A 17720-nucleotide genomic window follows, 5' to 3' on the forward strand; every position below is an offset into this window, starting at 1 on the left:
CCACAGAGTCTTCGAGTGTTTCGGCAGCGGAGGACGAAGCAGGACACCGTTTTACTCTTTCAGTGTTTTACATGAAGTGCTGGCTCCCCTGAATACAGTCGTCAGTAGCAACAGGTTCAGGAGAAAGTTCAGTCAGCTCTGCAGACTAATGCAGTTTTATTTTCTCGAGTTTAGACAAGGAGGCTGTGTTTTATTTCCCAGAAGCTGCACCGCTCCCACCTGTCCACCAGAGGCCCCTGGAGACCTGCAGCCGGTCTCGGTCACGTTGTCCTGTGTGTGTCTTCTGTCCGATGTGATGTCTCTAAAATGCTTGAAAGAGTTGTTGCAAATCAACTCAGATAATGGACTCGTCTCTGTACTTGTTCTTCTGGACCTCAGTGCTGCTTTTGATACGATTGATCATACGATCTTATTACAGAGATTAGAAGACGTTACGAGGATTAAAGGAACTGCATTAGACTGGTTCAAATCCTACTTGTCAGATAGATTCCAGTTTGTCCATGTCAACAATGAGTCTTCCAGACAAACAAGAGTTAGTTATGGAGTTTCACAAGGCTCAGTGTTAGGCCCAATACTTTTTACTTTCTACATGCTTCCATTAGGAGATGTCATCAGGAAGCACTGCATCAACTTCCATTGGTATGCAGATGACACTCAGCTATATCTTTGTATAAAACCAGATGAAACTAATCAGTTAGTAAAACTTGAAGCCTGTCTAAAAGACATAAAGGCCTGGATGACCAAGAACTTCCTGCTTCTAAATTCAGACAAAACAGAAGTTCTTGTACTTGGTCCTAAACACTTCAGAAACTCTTTCTGTAATCACTTAGTTACTCAAGATGACGTTGTCTTGGCCTCCAGCAAAACTGTGAGGAACCTTGGAATCATCTTTGATGAGGATTTGTCCTTTAGACACCATATAAAGCAAATCTCCAGGACTGCCTTCTTTCATCTACGTAATATTAATAAAATCAGGAAAATCCTTCCTCAGCGTGACGCAGAAAAACTCATTCTGCTCTGTGATTGTCGTCTCCACCAACAGTTCTTCTCTTCTATCTCTATGCTGTCCTTTTCTCTCTCTGCTCTCCTCTCACCCCGACCAGTCGAGGCAGATGGCCGCCCACCTCTGATCCTGGTTCTGTTAACAGAAGCTCCGCCCACCTCTGATCCTGGTTCTGTTAACAGATGCTCCTCCCACCTCTGATCCTGGTTCTGTTAACAGAAGCTCCGCCCACCTCTGATCTTGGTTCTGTTAACAGATGCTCCTCCCACCTCTGATCCTGGTTCTGTTAACAGATGCTCCGCCCACCTCTGATCCTGGTTCTGTTAACAGAAGCTCCTCCCACCTCTGATCTTGGTTCTGTTAACAGATGCTCCTCCCACCTCTGATCCTGGTTCTGTTAACAGATGCTCCTCCCACCTCTGATCCTGGTTCTGTTAACAGATGCTCCGCCCACCTCTGATCCTGGTTCTGTTAACAGAAGCTCCTCCCACCTCTGATCCTGGTTCTGTTAACAGATGCTCGTCCACCTCTGATCTTGGTTCTGTTAACAGATGCTCCTCCCACCTCTGATCCTGGTTCTGTTAACAGAAGCTCCTCCCACCTCTGATCCTGGTTCTGTTAACAGATGCTCCGCCCACCTCTGATCCTGGTTCTGTTAACAGAAGCTCCTCCCACCTCTGATCCTGGTTCTGTTAACAGATGCTCCTCCCACCTCTGATCCTGGTTCTGTTAACAGAAGCTCCTCCCACCTCTGATCCTGGTTCTGTTAACAGAAGCTCCTCCCACCTCTGATCCTGGTTCTGTTAACAGAAGCTCCTCCCACCTCTGATCCTGGTTCTGTCGGAGGTTTCTTCCTGTTAAAGGGAGTTTTTCTTCCCTCTGTTGGAGGTTTTTCCCTCCTAGCTTATGTGGGAATTGTTGAATTGTTGGTTTCTCTGTATAATATTGTAAAGTCTTGCTGGAAGGACTTTGATGTGTTAAGTGCCATGAAATAACCTGTGTTGTGATTTGGCGCTATAGAAATAAAGTTGAATTGAATTGAATTGACGTCCTGATCGTGCTCTGCTGTGTGCTGTCAGGTGATAGATGAGATCTACCGTGTGCTTCGCTACGTCAACTCCACCCGAGCCCCCCAGCGGGCCCACGAGGTTCTGCAGGAGCTCCGGGACATCTCGTCCATGGCCATGGAGTACTTTGACGAGAAGATCGTCCCCATCCTGAAGAAGAAGCTGCCGGGCGCCGACCTGTCGGGCCGCCTCATTGGCTCTGCACCAGGTGATGTCACGTGTTTCATAAACTCACTCACACAGAGCTGAAAGGGGAAAATACAGATGTTTGTTGCTTTCAGTTTGTTGATGTTGTTGATCAGCCATCAACTTTTTCCATGTGACACTGTGAAAGTGTGAGTGATCTATTTAATATGGGAGCGTTACACTGAGTGGTCGAGTATGACTGATTGGCTGCATGGACGGAGAATCATGGAGCACATGCAGATGTTTCTGTAAATGAATGAACTGATCTTCTGTGGCGTTTCCTCCTTTAAAGGACGTTTATCATTTCTTCACCAATAATTGAATGAATAAGTGACAGTGGATCAGTTTGCTCCAGTTTGACTTCTGCTCTGCAGGATCTTTTCTTTTCTGTAAACGTGTGCAGATGTCTGACCCTCTGTCCCTCCCCCACCCCACCCTCCCTCCCCCCAGTGGCCGGTCCGTCCACCTCCCTGACCACCATGTCCCTGCTGGCTAAGAACACGCCCTCCCGCTCTGAGATGACCAAGGTGCAGCAGCAGGTGAAGGTGAACGGGGCGTCGATGACGGTGCTGCGGAGGGAGATGCAGGAGATCCGTGTGAAGCAGCTGGAGCAGCAGAAGCAGCTGCAGGACCAAGAGCAGAAGCTGCTGGAACAGACCCAGGTGATCGGCGAGCAGAACGCCCGGCTGGCCGAGCTGGAACACAAGCTCCGCGAACTGATGGACAGCAGCGCCGCCGCTCTGGGGGGCCCCCGGCCCGGCACGGCGGTCCCGGCCTCGTCCAGCAGCTCCGCCGTGTCTTCCACCGTCGCCAGTACGTCCGCCGCGGCGTCGCCAGCCGGCGGCGTGGCCGCGGCCTCGCCCAGAGAGCCGAAGGGCGAGGGGGGGGCGGCGGCGCTGAAACGCACCAGAGAGAGCTCAGACCTGCCTCGACAATCCAAACGGCTGCGCAGCAAGAAATAAGAGACCCAGTTCGTCATTTACATCCAGTTTCCTTTTGGTGTCCAGGCCTGACTGATCCCACCTCACGCCCCAACTGCACCCGCCCCCCCTCAACCCCACCACCACCACCAATCACACGCATCACATGCTCTGTCTGTGAGAGGAGTATCCCTGTACACCTCCACCCCTCCTACACACACCTCTTGATGGATCTGACGAGCCGCTGCAGCTGAAACCCAGAACGTCCTCCAGAACCCAGAACGTCCTCCAGAACCCAGCGGCCGTTGAAAGACCGTTGAACTCAGCTGTTGTTCCATGTTCCTCCATTATTCAACGAATTCCTTTAAAAATTAAAAAAACAACCCAGTGTGATCGATGGAAATCCTTCCAGCTCCTCACTTAGAGAAGCTCGGTGACATCCTGCTACCAAACACACAGCAGAGCAGTGTGTGTGTGTGTGTGTGTGTGTGTGTGTGTGTGTGTGTGTCTGTGTCTGTGTGTGTGTTCATGGTGAAGAGGGAACATGTTGCTCAGTGCAGCAGTGTGACTCACTCGTGGGTTTTTACTGGTTCTGGACAGTAGTGGATCTCTGTGGTCCAGAAGGAATGAGGAGGACCTGTGGTGGTTCTGAGTCGGTCCGTTCAGTGTTGGCTCGGCTCTGCGTGGCATTTGCTGACAAGAAAGAAAACAGAGTTTAACATGTGACTTCTCCTGATGAGGCTATTAGACCCTTTATTGGATCAGAGAGTGGCAGGCGGCGGACACCAAGAGTCCAAACGTCAGTCGCAGAACTTCTATTTGACTCTAGCAGAACACGAGGCCCGATCAGCAGCAGAGTGGAGAGTACCGGAGGGCGACACCTCCACCGTGTGCCGGGCCGGGCCGGGTCAGAAACCCTCTGCAGCCCTGAGACCCAGGAGACAGTCAGTCTGAAAGAAGGATGGACGATAACAGCCAGACTGGATGTGACTGCCAGATCTCCGGGTCGCCCACGGCCCGGTACTGAAGGTCCGTCTGAAGGGACCGCGCCGCCGGTTCATGAAGAGGCTCCTTGTTCTGCAGGGTTCAGGTCGTGTTTCTGTTTCTGACATCAAATCTAAACAACATATTTGTTTTTTTAGAAACACACAAACACCAGCTGAAAGATATCACCGTGGAAACACACTGAAGCTGCGTGTTGTCGGTGATCAGTGAGCTCACGTTGAGTTTGACTAAGTGCAATAAAAATCCTCTGAAAGAATCACCCAGTTAGTTTCCTGGTAGCTCGTCGATCTCTTGATTTTAGTGGTTGAATCATAAAAAGGAAGGACGAGGTGTTTGAAGGAACCTGTTTGTTCTCAGCAGGTTAACGTGGAGGTCGATGTTCTCCACAGTAGACACTACAAATAAATAGTGTTCGGCATCACAGGTCTTTTAAACGTAACTCACGTGCAGCCTTTTCACTACACGGCTGAACATTTTGTCCGGCGGTGGTTTCAGTGTCGTCTCTAATTTGTAATTTTACTGCACAAACTTCATGTCTTGATTTTTAACAGCGTTTAAAATCAGCAGAATCAGTGAAAAAGACGAACGGTTTCAGGATCCCGTTTCATTTTTAGAGCAGAAATCAATGTTCTGACCCGAACACATGAAGGTCCACAGCTTTCAGCCGCCTCCCTCTGTTTTCATGGTTCAGAGGAGTCGGGAGCCAATCGTTTTCACACGGTCACTTACTCGCTTTTACCAACGCTTTCAACCGAATTTCACCGTCTTCATGACGACTGAGCGAACTCCTCTACTGATGAAGACCTCATCATGTTGTTGAAAGCTCAGGAGAACAGTAGTCGGTGTAAATGTACTTTTTAGTTTGAAGGCTGTGAGATGTGTTTGAAAGTTGAACACGGACCTCCAGTCACTTTTTTTTTTTTTTTTTACAAATTTACTAAATAATCTTCACTCGAGGTCTACTTGCTGTCTTTTTTCCTTTAAATGTAAATGTCTGTCGTCGACAGAGTGTTGCACCGACGATGAGCCAGACGCTGCCACTTCCTGTAACACTTTCAAATTAAAAGCCCTCCACGATGTTTGTGACTGAGTCTTGTTCCCAGAGCTTTCAGCCGCACCTCACAGCCTTCTGCTCGCGTCGTCATGGAAACGCCGTACTGGTCCTGGAGGCATCCAACACGTACATACACGCTGAACTCACACTTCTTATTTGTAGTAAATCAGTGGAAAAGGAAAACGTTGTTTCTGAGACTTCTGCCTCCGAACCACCAGGCAGTCTGTCTGGTTAGTGGAGACAGTCGAGGGGTGAAATGTTCAGGTTGGTGCAGAGAGTGAGATCAGTTCCCCCGCCGTGGTACCCCCCCTCCCCCCACGCCTCCCTCTCCCCCCACACCTCCTCCCTCCACGCTTGTCTCTTGCCTTGTGACGCTAGGCTAGCTGTGAGCCCATATTGCGGCGGCACTTTTGTTCTGTTTGTTGGAAGCATTCTGCTGTTTAATGACCTGAACCACTCATGGCATGAACTTTTGGTAAAGACATTTTGGAAAAGCAGTTCACACTCGGTGAACTCGTGTGTATTATAACGACACTGGGCAGCAAAACACAAGAAGATGTAATCTAGTGGCTTCATTTGAGACTGCGTCTCAGTTTAGAAAATTGTTCTGTAATCTTCATGTACTTTAAAGTGTAGATTGTGAATTATTTCATGTATGTATACCAAGAAAACTTATCTTTTGAGTCGGCCAACTTGGGGCTGACTGTACGGTTTTGTTGCACACATCACTGTTACAGGTGTACAAATCCAACCTATTAAATCTCAACTTAACGGATCCTCATGTCGCTGTGTGAATCTCTGCTCTCACCTCTTCAATAACTTCAGAACGGCTCATTTTACTGAACAAACAGGTTTTAATGAGGTCAATTTAAAGGCGGTTTTAAGATTAACCTCATTGTCAGTAGGTTGCTGGTTGGCTTCAGTAGTAAACACCTCACTGGTGCTCGATATAAAGATCACAGGAGCTGTTCCAGTTCAGCCTGAGGGGAACATTTTATGGAAATCCATCCCAGTTGTTGGGATGTTTCAGTCTGGACCAACATGGAGGACCGACAGACTGCCAGCACGGCATAAAACAACAGGCCACATACAGAAAGCAAATCAAAGCATCAATGTAAAAATATTTCATTGTCATTGGAGTTCCTGACTAGTTCCTGGTCACAGAAACATGACGCTAATTTATGTGAACTATTCATTCTGTCACTGTTTCTTTCCCTTTCAATCAGTCAAACTTTATTTATACCGCACTTTTTGTACATTTTGATGCAGCTCAAAGCGCTTCACGGATGATTGACAGGCCAATAAGACGGTTAGAACAGAATAAAATGAAATAAATTCGGGAACATTTTGATAGCAAGATTGAAAGCAAAGTAAGAAAGACAATTTAAAAAAGACACTTTGAGATCAATGCACACAAGACGATCGAGAGAATAGAAATGTAGAAGATAGATTAAAAGCTAAAATGACAATAGGAGGGGTAGCATGGAGGGAGATAAGAACTAGAAACTAAAAATAATAATGAGGACAATGAAATACATTAAAAACATAAGAGTTAAACAGAAGCTTGAGAAAAACATGAGACAGAATAACTAACAGGACAATGAAAAGTATGAAAGTGTGAAGCAAAGAAATAAAGAAAAGAAAATAGATAAAAAGAAACTTTAACTTCATTCTAACATCAAGCAGACAATAAAGAACAAAGAGTATTAAACGAGTTAAAAGCACTGATTTCACGCCGACTGTTCGGAGGTCATTTAGCAGAATGAGGTCTGAGGCCCAGTGTTGCATGTTGATGTTTCCTCCGTCAGGCCCTAACTGACTTCTCTCAACTTCCCATCGAACAAAACAGGAAAGCTTCTATTGTGTTGGTGTTCTGCAGCAGCCCGACTCCCAGAGAAGCAGCGTTTATTTAACAGAAGTCGGCCGAGAACATGTCGTGTGGTGTGCCGGAGTCATGTATGTACATTATGTACATACAAACTGTAACGTGTGGTAGTTGTGTACAAACAATATCCATCAAACATAAACTGCATTTTTGTCTGTTTATTCTGTTGTTTTTTATTCTGGAGACTTTGGTTTCTTTTCCTGCTTTGGTTTAACATCATATAACCATTTAATCCTTTTTTTAATAGTTTATTCTTTATTTTATTTGCACTTTCAGTTCCCTCTACATTAAAAACTATTTCAGAATAATGATCCCTGTCTGACACGTCCTGTTCTCTTCACTTCACAACAACAATTAATTAATTAATATATTCTTGGGAGGGATTTGAATTATAGGTAAATCGTGCTTTGTTTGCAACTTTAACTAGCATTCAAAGCAGTTCCAAAGAGAATGATTTGCATTGAAGTTCCTCATTTGGATTCAAACCAGGGATGTTCTCATAACATAGTTGATGTCTGACTGCTTGTTCCACTGCAAACAGTCAAAGTTACTTTCTTCCATTTGATTTCACGCAATCCTGCCATCCTTCAAGAACTTTCTGTTTGTGCTTCTTTACAACGTTTAGTGACTTCATAAAGCGAGAATAATTAAAATAGTAATCTCTCGTCAGGTGGTGATAAAACGACTTGCCTCTGTCTCGTAGGACCACATGTCAGTTATAACAGGAGGGTTGCAGACTAACAGGAGAATAACAGTGACTTCCTCTGACGGTGATTGCCTCGTCTTTCTGCACGCGAACACCCTCCCAGTTGTCTTTTAGGCTTAATGAGATCCCTCAGGGCCTTTGTGACAGCGTTACACGGTAGGAGTGAACACAGCCTCTGCTGCTCTCAGGCTGCTCTGATGGCTGGTTGTTGCTGCCAGTGTTCTTTAACTGTTACTTCCCTTCAAACTTGAGGAAGATATCAAAATGTTGTGTTCTTCCTTGTTGAACACAAGGCCAAGGTATTGATTTATCTCAAAAGCAGAACTTTGTATTAATTTCTCGGGTATGTATTCATTTATAAGATATATATTAATTGAAAGGGTGTTTATTAATTTAAAGAATGTGAAGGATGTTAGTTTTAAAGCAGGCCGCTGTTGCGTAACAGGCATTGAAGGCGTGACGTCGTGACGCCGTGACGCGGCCGGTGGGCGGAGCTCCGCGCTGACTGATGTCGGGCAGGTCGACCAGGCGGGCCGAGCACTGAGGAGCGGAGCGGAGCCGAGCCGAGCCGAGCCTGCTGTTGACGTCCCGGGACTTTTAGAGTCGTGTTTGTCCGGAGTGAGTTATTCACCGCGTTAGTGTAAAGATGGGGAACCGGGTCGTCCGGGAGGACTTCGAGTGGGTCTACACGGACCAGCCGCACGCCGACAGGAGGAAGGAGATTCTGGGTGAGTTAGCTTTTCTCCGTTAGCAGGTTTCAGATCAAACCTAAAGTTAACTTCCTGATTTAATTGGTTTGACTTCGCTGACGACGAACTTCAGTTCAACCGGTCACTGCGCGACGTGCCGCCGCAGCAGAGGAGCGGCCGACTCGGGCGGACGAAGCTAACGGTTTTATACCGGACCGCAGGTCTGAGCTCACCGACCCGGTTCGTCCAACAGCGGCGGGGCGGCTCGTTGTCCAGCCCCCCCGGAGGAGCCCCCACCGGCTGAAACCAGCACCGACCTCCACATATGTACAAGTCGGCTGGGTGTGGAGACCCTGAGATTAGCGGCCGACCTTCGGGCCACTCCCTGACGTGACCGCCTCCGTCTCCGGGAAGTTAACGGTTTACCGACACACGTCAACGTTAACGGAGGACCGGAGCTCCATTAAATGTGGTACTTATATTTATTGCATAACTTTTAAGAGCTGCAGCAATAAGTTGAGTAACCAGGGAGTTTACAGGCTCCTCACTTGGGTCTAATTAAATTCAGCTGGTTAATCAATCAGATATGGATATGGATTAATTTATAGGGGATGTATTGAAGATCTCTAAAAATGTCAGAAAATGACAATCTCTCTTTTTTTTTTTTTTGCCTATGGGGTTCAAAACCCAAAAGTCAGGTTATCAAACAGGAAGAAACAGGAAGTGTGTGGGAACATTTCAGCTGGAAAAAGAATAGTTGTAATAATTAATCGTGGTGGATGATTCACAGGAGTGAATTTAAACCGCTGCCTCATTTGCAGCGTTGCTTTTATAAAACTGCAGCAAACACAAGAGGAGGTCGACCCGAGTCACCTGAGACCAGGAACCACCTGAGACCAGGAACCACTGAGGATCTGCAGGGTTTCTGTGCAGCTTTTGTATTTTCTCTTGTCTTTGCATTGCTGACATGACGGACACTTCAGTTAATTGGTCAACACAAAGTAGTGCCATTGTGTGGAGAGTGAGACCAGAGCCACGCATAAAGATCCTCATTGTCAGGGCAGCGGCCTCCTGGTCTGAATTATTCATGTGATACGTGGTGACTGCAGCAGTCACACATGGTCAGGCTGTGGTTTGTTACAGATGAGCTGCAGGCCGAGTGAACAGCAACACCATCTGAGCCGAGTATCAACGCTGACAACAAGTGTTTGTCAGACATTAGTCCTGTTGGCTTTTCATGGCTCTAAGAAGTCTTCGTTAAACATGAACACGTGTTTATTTCACTTTTTAATTGGAGTAGATTAAAACCTTACATAGAGAACTTTGTACTTTATCGTGGAAACCGAAAATTAGTCTCCTGATTCGTGTGCGCTGTTTGTTTTGATAAGAAGTCGTCAGGATATCTGGCTGGTAAACCCAATTTGATTAGTGTGTTTCCTCGTCAAGGAAAAGAGCAGGAAGTCAAATGGCCATGAGGGAAGTGAACCACCGACTCACCGAATCACCGACCCACCGACTCACGACCCACCGACTCACCGAATCACCGACTCACCGAATCACCGACCCACCGACTCACGACCCACCGACTCACGACCCACCGACTCACCGAATCACCGACTCACCGAATCACCGACCCACCGACTCACGACCCACCGACTCACCGAATCACCGACTCACCGAATCACCGACCCACCGACTCACGACCCACCGACTCACCGAATCACCGACCCACCGACTCACCGACCCACCGACTCACCGAATCACCGACCCACCGACTCACGACCCACGACCCACCGACTCACGACCCACCGACTCACGACCCACCGACTCACCGACCCACCGAATCACCGACCCACCGACTCACGACCCACGACCCACCGACTCACCGACTCACGACTCACGACCCACCGACTCACCGACCCACGACCCACCGACTCACCGACCCACCGACTCACGACCCACCGAATCACCGACTCACGACTCACGACCCACCGAATCACCGACCCACGACCCACCGAATCACCGACTCACCGAATCACCGACCCACCGACTCACGACCCACCGACTCACCGAATCACCGACCCACCGACCCACCGACTCACCGACCCACCCACTCACCGAATCACCGACCCACCGACTCACGACCCACCGACTCACGACCCACCGACTCACCGACTCACCGAATCACCGAATCACCGACCCACCGACTCACGACCCACCGAATCACCGACCCACCGACTCACGACCCACCGACTCACGACCCACCGACTCACGACCCACCGACCCACCGAATCACCGACCCACCGAATCACCGACCCACGACCCACCGACTCACCGACCCACGACCCACCGACTCACGACTCACGACCCACCGACCCACGACCCACCGACTCACCGACCCACCGACTCACGACCCACCGAATCACCGACTCACGACCCACCGACTCACGACCCACCGAATCACCGACCCACGACCCACCGACTCACGACCCACCGACTCACGACCCACCGAATCACCGACCCACGACCCACCGACTCACCGACCCACCGAATCACCGACTCACGACCCACCGACCCACCGACTCACGACCCACCGACTCACGACCCACCGACCCACCGACTCACGACTCACCGACCCACCGACCCACCGACTCACCGACCCACCGACCCACGACCCACCGACTCACGACCCACCGACTCACCGACCCACCGACTCACCGACCCACGACCCACCGACTCACGACCCACCGACTCACCGACCCACCGACCCACCGACCCACCGACTCACGACCCACCGACTCACGACCCACCGACTCACCGACCCACCGACCCACCGACTCACCGACCCACCGACCCACCGACTCACGACCCACCGACTCACGACCCACCGACTCACGACTCACCGACCCACCGACTCACCGACCCACCGACTCACGACCCACCGACTCACCGACCCACCGACTCACGACCCACCGACTCACCGACCCACCGACCCACCGACTCACGACCCACCGACCCACCGACCCACCGACCCACCGACCCACCGACTCACGACTCACCGACTCACGACCCACCGACTCACTCACCGACCCACCGACTCACGACCCACCGACTCCGACCCACTCACGACTCACCGACCCACCACCGACCCACCGACTCACCGACCCACCGACTCACGACCCACCGACTCACGACCCACCGACTCACCGACTCACGACCCACCGACTCACGACCCACCGACTCACCGACTCACGACCCACCGACTCACGACCCACCGACCCACCGACTCACGACCCACCGACTCACGACCCACCGACCCACTCACGACCCCGACCCGACTCACGACCCACGACCCACCGACCCACCCACCGACTCACGACCCCGACCCACCGACTCACCGACCCACCGACTCACGACTCACCGACCCACCGACCCACCGACCCACCGACTCACCGTCGTGTACTGATTCAACGCAGGTTTTGAAACCTTTGCTCAGCCTGTGATTTCTTCAAATATTGGGAATTTGTGAGGTTTATTGGTGCCTGTGAGCAGCTTAGCTGTGTGGAGTCATGTGTCTCGGGCCTCTCCCTGTGGAGGGGGGGGGGTGTCGGTCATAAAGTGACAGGATGTGAGATGTGGTGTTTGTTGAGACTTGTCTTGCTGTAACTCCCCGTTCTCAGACAGAAGAACGGCCCGGAGCTCTTCTCGGTTGTCTCAACGCTGCTCTTTGGTTTTTGGACCTCAGGCAGGTTATGGCACCGCAATCAAACCTGATATTCACCCAGGTTTTAGATAACGCATCGCAGATTAACCGACATCATCGGGCCGCTTGTTTAAAGACGGCTGCGGCACCCTACTGGTGAAAAAGGGAACTGCTAGATGCTTTTCGGGTTAAATATTAAGTTTTCATTGCAGTATCATATCTTAATTAAGAAATAAAACATGAATGTGAGTTTACTGTAGTGGGTGTAAAGGTGAGGACTGCGGCCGTGTTCAGGTAAACACATCAGTGTCCTTATCAACAGCTGTGTTTACTTTGGCAGCAGCCGTCAGCGCAGCTCGATAACCGAACATCGTAAGGGGAAGTCAACAATGAAACGGTTTTTAAAGTTCATTAAATAAAAAGCTCCACTGTGTTGGTATTAAAAGAAACACATTGAATTTTTCAAATGTACACATCCTTTTTACTATTTTCCAACTCTTCCATACATCAGTACTGTATTTTAATGCTGCCCAGATAACTATGTAGTTCTAGTTCATGTGATTTTCTTCTATCTGGCTCCTATTCAGACGCACCGTAAACCAGGACTCATGGTTTTACATACACAGACTGATGACAGGCAGCTGTGAACTTTATTATATTGACAACTAGAAGGATTTATCACCGTAATAACACGTGCATCGCTGACAAGCCAAACTTAAAGCCGTGAATTGAAAGGCCGTGTTTAAGCGGCGGTGAAGGAGGTGAGAGCTCCAGCTGCTCGGCGGCTGCTGTCTCTGCAGTGTTGAGCAGAAGGGTGATCCGACGCTGTCGAACGTCCCGTGTTCAGGTCAGAGGAGGGTCAGCTCTCCACGTGATCAATCTGCTGCAGGTATGTGGAAAGTCAGCTGCTTAATCCCCGTCTGTATGTGGTGTCGGCCTCCGCTGCCACTTGCCTCATTATACAAACACGGCAGCTCACAGCTTGCTTCATGTGTCTGTCAAATGTGAACAAGACTCGGCAGCAGATAAAACACGACGCGTACGGCTGAAGATGATTGACAGAAGTTTAGTATGTGAAGAATCAGCTGACCTGAAAGATAGTCGACTTAACGTGGAAGCAGACTGTACATCTTAATACTCGTAATAAAAATGGACCCTGCTCAGTTTAAAGTCTTACAGTGGGACACACGAGCTCAACGATGTCTCCAGCAGGTCACCTGAAATGTCCTCATGTCCTCCGTCTCCTACCGGTCATTAAGATAACAGATATCTTAAGTGCTGACAGACCGGGTCTCCATTACTGCCTCGGTTAGAAACATGTAGAGAAGATTGTATCAGCTGATCAGAAAAGTACTTCCACTGTTGGATCAGGGCTGCAAACATGCACACGTCCCAACATATCTGGGTAGTTAAAGGCTCGTTACATGTTATTTACTAGAAAATTGGGAAATGGTTTTATGACAAGAATAATTTCTCACAATTTTATAAGAAACCTTTCTCACATCATTTGTATTTGTTATTTTACAATCTTAGCCGAGTTATTTAATTGTACAGGAAGAGAAATATTCCCAGTTAATGCTCATAAACACGGTGAATCCGAAAGCTAGCATCTGTTTTATTTTTATTCTCTTTTATTGCATATAGTAGTCACTTAGTAACTGTCTGGTTAGATATTGTGTTTCAGGGCCAAATAGAAGAACTTCAGCTGTTGCCCAGGTTCTTATCTTTAGCTTCTTTAGCAGCACCGCTCACAGGTGTGTGGCCACAAGGCAGTTTGATAGGAATGAAATGTAAGATTTAACTACACAAGTTGAACCTGATGGATTTGATCTCTGCTGCCTGAGTCGAGGCTTCTACGTGAACTGTTGTGGGTCGCAGACATGAAGAGATTTATTTGTGTGTCAACAGAGAAGAAGTCATGCATTTTAAAAGGGAAAAAAAAGTTTGGAAGCTCAGCGGCAGGCGCCCTCCAGGGGTTTGTGTCCTTAAAACATACATGAAGTTTGACCAGTTCATCGGGGTCATCTGGTCCCTCAGATAAATATACCCAAGTGTCATCCCTCGGGGTGCTGCTGCACCAGAAATCTGGTATTTAATACCACAGACTGGATATAAAAGAGTTCGTAGCTTCAGGTCTGTAAAATGGTTCCGATCCAGAAGTGTCTTCAGCTGCAATACCAGCGAGTTCCACTAGAGGTCGGCTCCAAAAAGCCTCCGGCTCCATAGACTCCCATTCAACTTCTCTCATCAAATTCTCAGTCATGACAGTTTTTCTCAGAGTTGCTGCTTGGTTAGTACAAATACCAATTAAAGTCCACGATTCTCAAAACCAAAGGTGGTACCAAAATAATGAGTCCATGAAATGAATTCATTTCTTGGAAAGGAAAAACTCTTGTGCTCACCAACATAAACAACTCTGTAGCTCGACTTCCTGACCCGTAACGATTGGTAGCCTGAACTCACTGAGCTCACAGACCAGGACGACGTTTCAGGATATGAACATGTTGATATAAAGTGAAGAGCTGAAACTGACGGACCAGGACGTCGGCCTCGTGCTGATGAGTACAAGCGTGAAGGAGGGCAGCTCATGTTTCCTTTCCTTTACTTTGTGAAATCCGGTTTGGTCAGAGCTGCTAATGGGTGGATAACTGAGTGTCTTGTATTTCTTCTGCAGCCAAATACCCACAGATCAAGTCCCTGATGGGTCCGGACCCGAGGCTGAAGTGGATCGTGTGCATGATGGTGGCGATACAGTTTTTAGCTTTCTACCTGGTCAAAGACTTGGACTGGAAATGGGTTCTGTTTTGGACTTATGCGTTCGGCAGCTGCATCAACCACTCAATGACCCTCGCTATTCACGAGATCTCCCACAACACGGCCTTCGGAAACAACAAGGCCCTGTGGAACCGCTACTTTGCCATGTTTGCCAACCTGCCCATCGGCCTGCCCTACTCCGCCTCCTTCAAGCGCTACCACCTGGACCACCACCGCTACCTGGGAGGAGACGGCGTGGACGTGGACATCCCCACCGAGTTTGAAGGCTGGTTCTTCTGCACGCGCTTCCGCAAGTTCATCTGGATCATCCTGCAGCCGCTGTTCTACGCTATCCGGCCTCTCTGCATCAACCCCAAACCCATCACGCAGCTGGAGCTGACCAACGTGGCCCTCCAGCTCACCTTCGACCTGCTGCTCTACTGGCTGTGGGGGGCCAAGCCCGTGGTCTACATGCTGGCCGGCTCCCTGCTGGGAATGGGCCTGCACCCCATTTCGGGCCACTTCATAGCGGAGCACTACATGTTCCTGAAGGGCCACGAGACCTACTCCTACTACGGATCCCTCAACCTGCTCACCTTCAACGTGGGCTACCACAACGAGCACCACGACTTCCCCAGCGTCCCCGGACGGAGGCTGCCCATGGTGAGTACGGACCACGCGGTCCGACCCGCGGGGGTTCGTGAGTTCAGGTGGTATCGCTGTCCTCACTGAGACCGACATCAGGAGCAACAAACATGGCGTTCAATCAGCCTGTCGCCTGCTTTTAGTGTTAAAACCGTGAATAACATCCGTTCTGAAGGAATCGCTCTGTGAACCAGTTCTTATCTCTGGCTGGCCAGATGTCAATCTTTGTTTATTTTTATTTAGAGGAGAAGACGACTCTTTAAAAAACTACCATCATGTTCAAGTTGGATTCACAAACCTGAGACACTAAACTGATCGATGAGATCAGGTTCAGGATCATTAATCACCCGACAGCTTGGAGCTGCTTGCCTCAATAACTCGGTGATTAAATGTGATAAAACACCAACAGTAGCCTCGTATCTGTTTGAACAGCTGGTGGGAGACGACTGCACACTGGGAGCTTCTTTTAATGACTTCAGCCTTAGTTAGTGTAATGTTTACAAAATCCATTCTTACATTGATGATCTCCTGCCGGTTATAATACAAGGAAATAAGGTTTTGCATAATTTTTAGGATTTTATTTTTTTTATTTGGAAAAAAATACAAGACCTTGACTTAAATGACAAACAAGATATCAATGATCTCTTGTTGTTTCCAAGAAATTATCCTCAAAATATTGTAACATTTTCAAACTAAGTTATAGAAAAACAGACGGCCGACCACTGATGATGATGATGTGAGGTGATTTATTAAGAGATAAAGTTCTTGAAGAGCCCGCTCAAAAAAAAGAGCATCAAAATTAGAGTTGCAGTAAAAACCATCACCGTTATAAATAAAGTGAAATAAAGAGGCCCGTTAAGAATGAAGAACTGAGAGGATGATTGACAGCTGAGCGGGCAAACGGAAAGGTTTTAACTTTTTCTCACCTCAAACAAACTGTGACATAATAAATGTGTCAGAAATGACGGTTGTGACTGGAGATTGAGGCCGTCGTCTTTTCACTGGACGTCAACATGCTCAGTTTTATATTCTCACCTGTTCTGGACAAACAGCTTCATCTGGTATTGATTGATTATCGGAGACGTAATCAGAAACCTGGAGCCACGCTCCTCCGTGTTACATTCTGCGCTCATCTGCTCTCCTGTGTGCAGAAACAAAAGTGAAACTCCACCCGAAGCGAGCCGCGGCTCCACCGGCCGACGTGAAGCGTCCTCTAACGCAGCGTTTCGTTTCTTCTGGTTTCAGGTGAAGAAGATCGCAGCGGAGTATTACGACGACCTGCCTCAGTACACGTCGTGGGTGAAGGTCCTGTACGACTTCATCACGGACGACAAGCTGAGCCCGTACTCTCGGGTCAAGAGGACGCTGAAGGGAGATGTCAAACAGGAGTAACCACGGCGACGCCGCTACGTCCCTAAAAACTCAGCAGCTTCTGCTCATTAACGTTCAGCAGGTGTTCAGGTTGGTCTGGTGTTTCCACGGAGGGACGACTGGCTGCACAGGTGTTAGAGGATTAATGTACACGTACAAGTCTGTTCTCACCCTCCGTTACCGTGCCGACCAGTAAAATATCAAATGTTGCTAATACTCTGAAGCAATTTGTGACTTCTGCAAAAATCAAACAGCAGCAAAGAGCTTTGATCAGAACACGAAGCAACGAGTCTTCAATCAGCTGTTTCAACCGCTGAGGTGTGTGTGTGTGCAGCCAGACCCACACGGATGGTGTGTGTGTGTGTGTGTGTGTGTGTCCCTCCTTGTGACCCGGTCAGTTTCAGCCTCTTGTTGGTCTGTATCTGGTTTCATTGATGACTTCTGCTCGTAGTCTTAATTCTAATCTGATTAAATGATTCACTTTGATAACAAACTGTGTGAAAGATGTTAAAAGTTTCACTCGGTCCAGATCCAGATTGGACGGGACGTCCCGCTGAACTCTGTTCTTCATGTGGAACCAGAGAACATGTAACTGCTGTTGAATTGGCTGAATCCTCCACTTTTATATTCACTGTTGTTAACTGACTAACTTGAAGGTAACAAAATGAATAAAAAGTCTCTTTATTCTCTGATAGTAAATAAAAGGTTCTTCACATGTTTGAGGCTTTCTGG

General features: G+C 48.6%; 2 protein-coding genes across 2 annotated transcripts in view; both read left to right on the forward strand.

Moving 5' to 3' along the window:
- fbxo28 (F-box protein 28) overlaps positions 1–6010 on the forward strand; it is a 13191-nt gene extending 7181 nt beyond the window's left edge. Inside the window, exons 4-5 of the mRNA XM_069722581.1 lie at positions 2083–2278; positions 2707–6010. Of these exons, the coding sequence (XP_069578682.1) occupies positions 2083–2278; positions 2707–3218 (708 nt within the window). The 3' untranslated portion in view covers positions 3219–6010. The remainder of the gene's footprint in view (positions 1–2082; positions 2279–2706) is intronic.
- A 2314-nt stretch (positions 6011–8324) lies between these two features.
- On the forward strand, positions 8325–17703 carry degs1 (delta(4)-desaturase, sphingolipid 1). Its single transcript, XM_069722584.1, has 3 exons — positions 8325–8554; positions 14893–15635; positions 16863–17703. Exons 1-3 carry the CDS (start codon positions 8473–8475, stop codon positions 17007–17009), a joined length of 972 nt encoding a protein of 323 aa, XP_069578685.1. The 5' UTR covers positions 8325–8472; the 3' UTR covers positions 17010–17703.
- Positions 17704–17720: the final 17 nt, after the last annotated feature.

This window comes from Brachyistius frenatus, unplaced genomic scaffold (genome assembly GCF_029030835.1).
Source record: "Brachyistius frenatus isolate BFR_SWC_R1_liver_20210118 unplaced genomic scaffold, ASM2903083v1 Contig_296, whole genome shotgun sequence".
NCBI lineage: Eukaryota > Metazoa > Chordata > Actinopteri > Embiotocidae > Brachyistius > Brachyistius frenatus.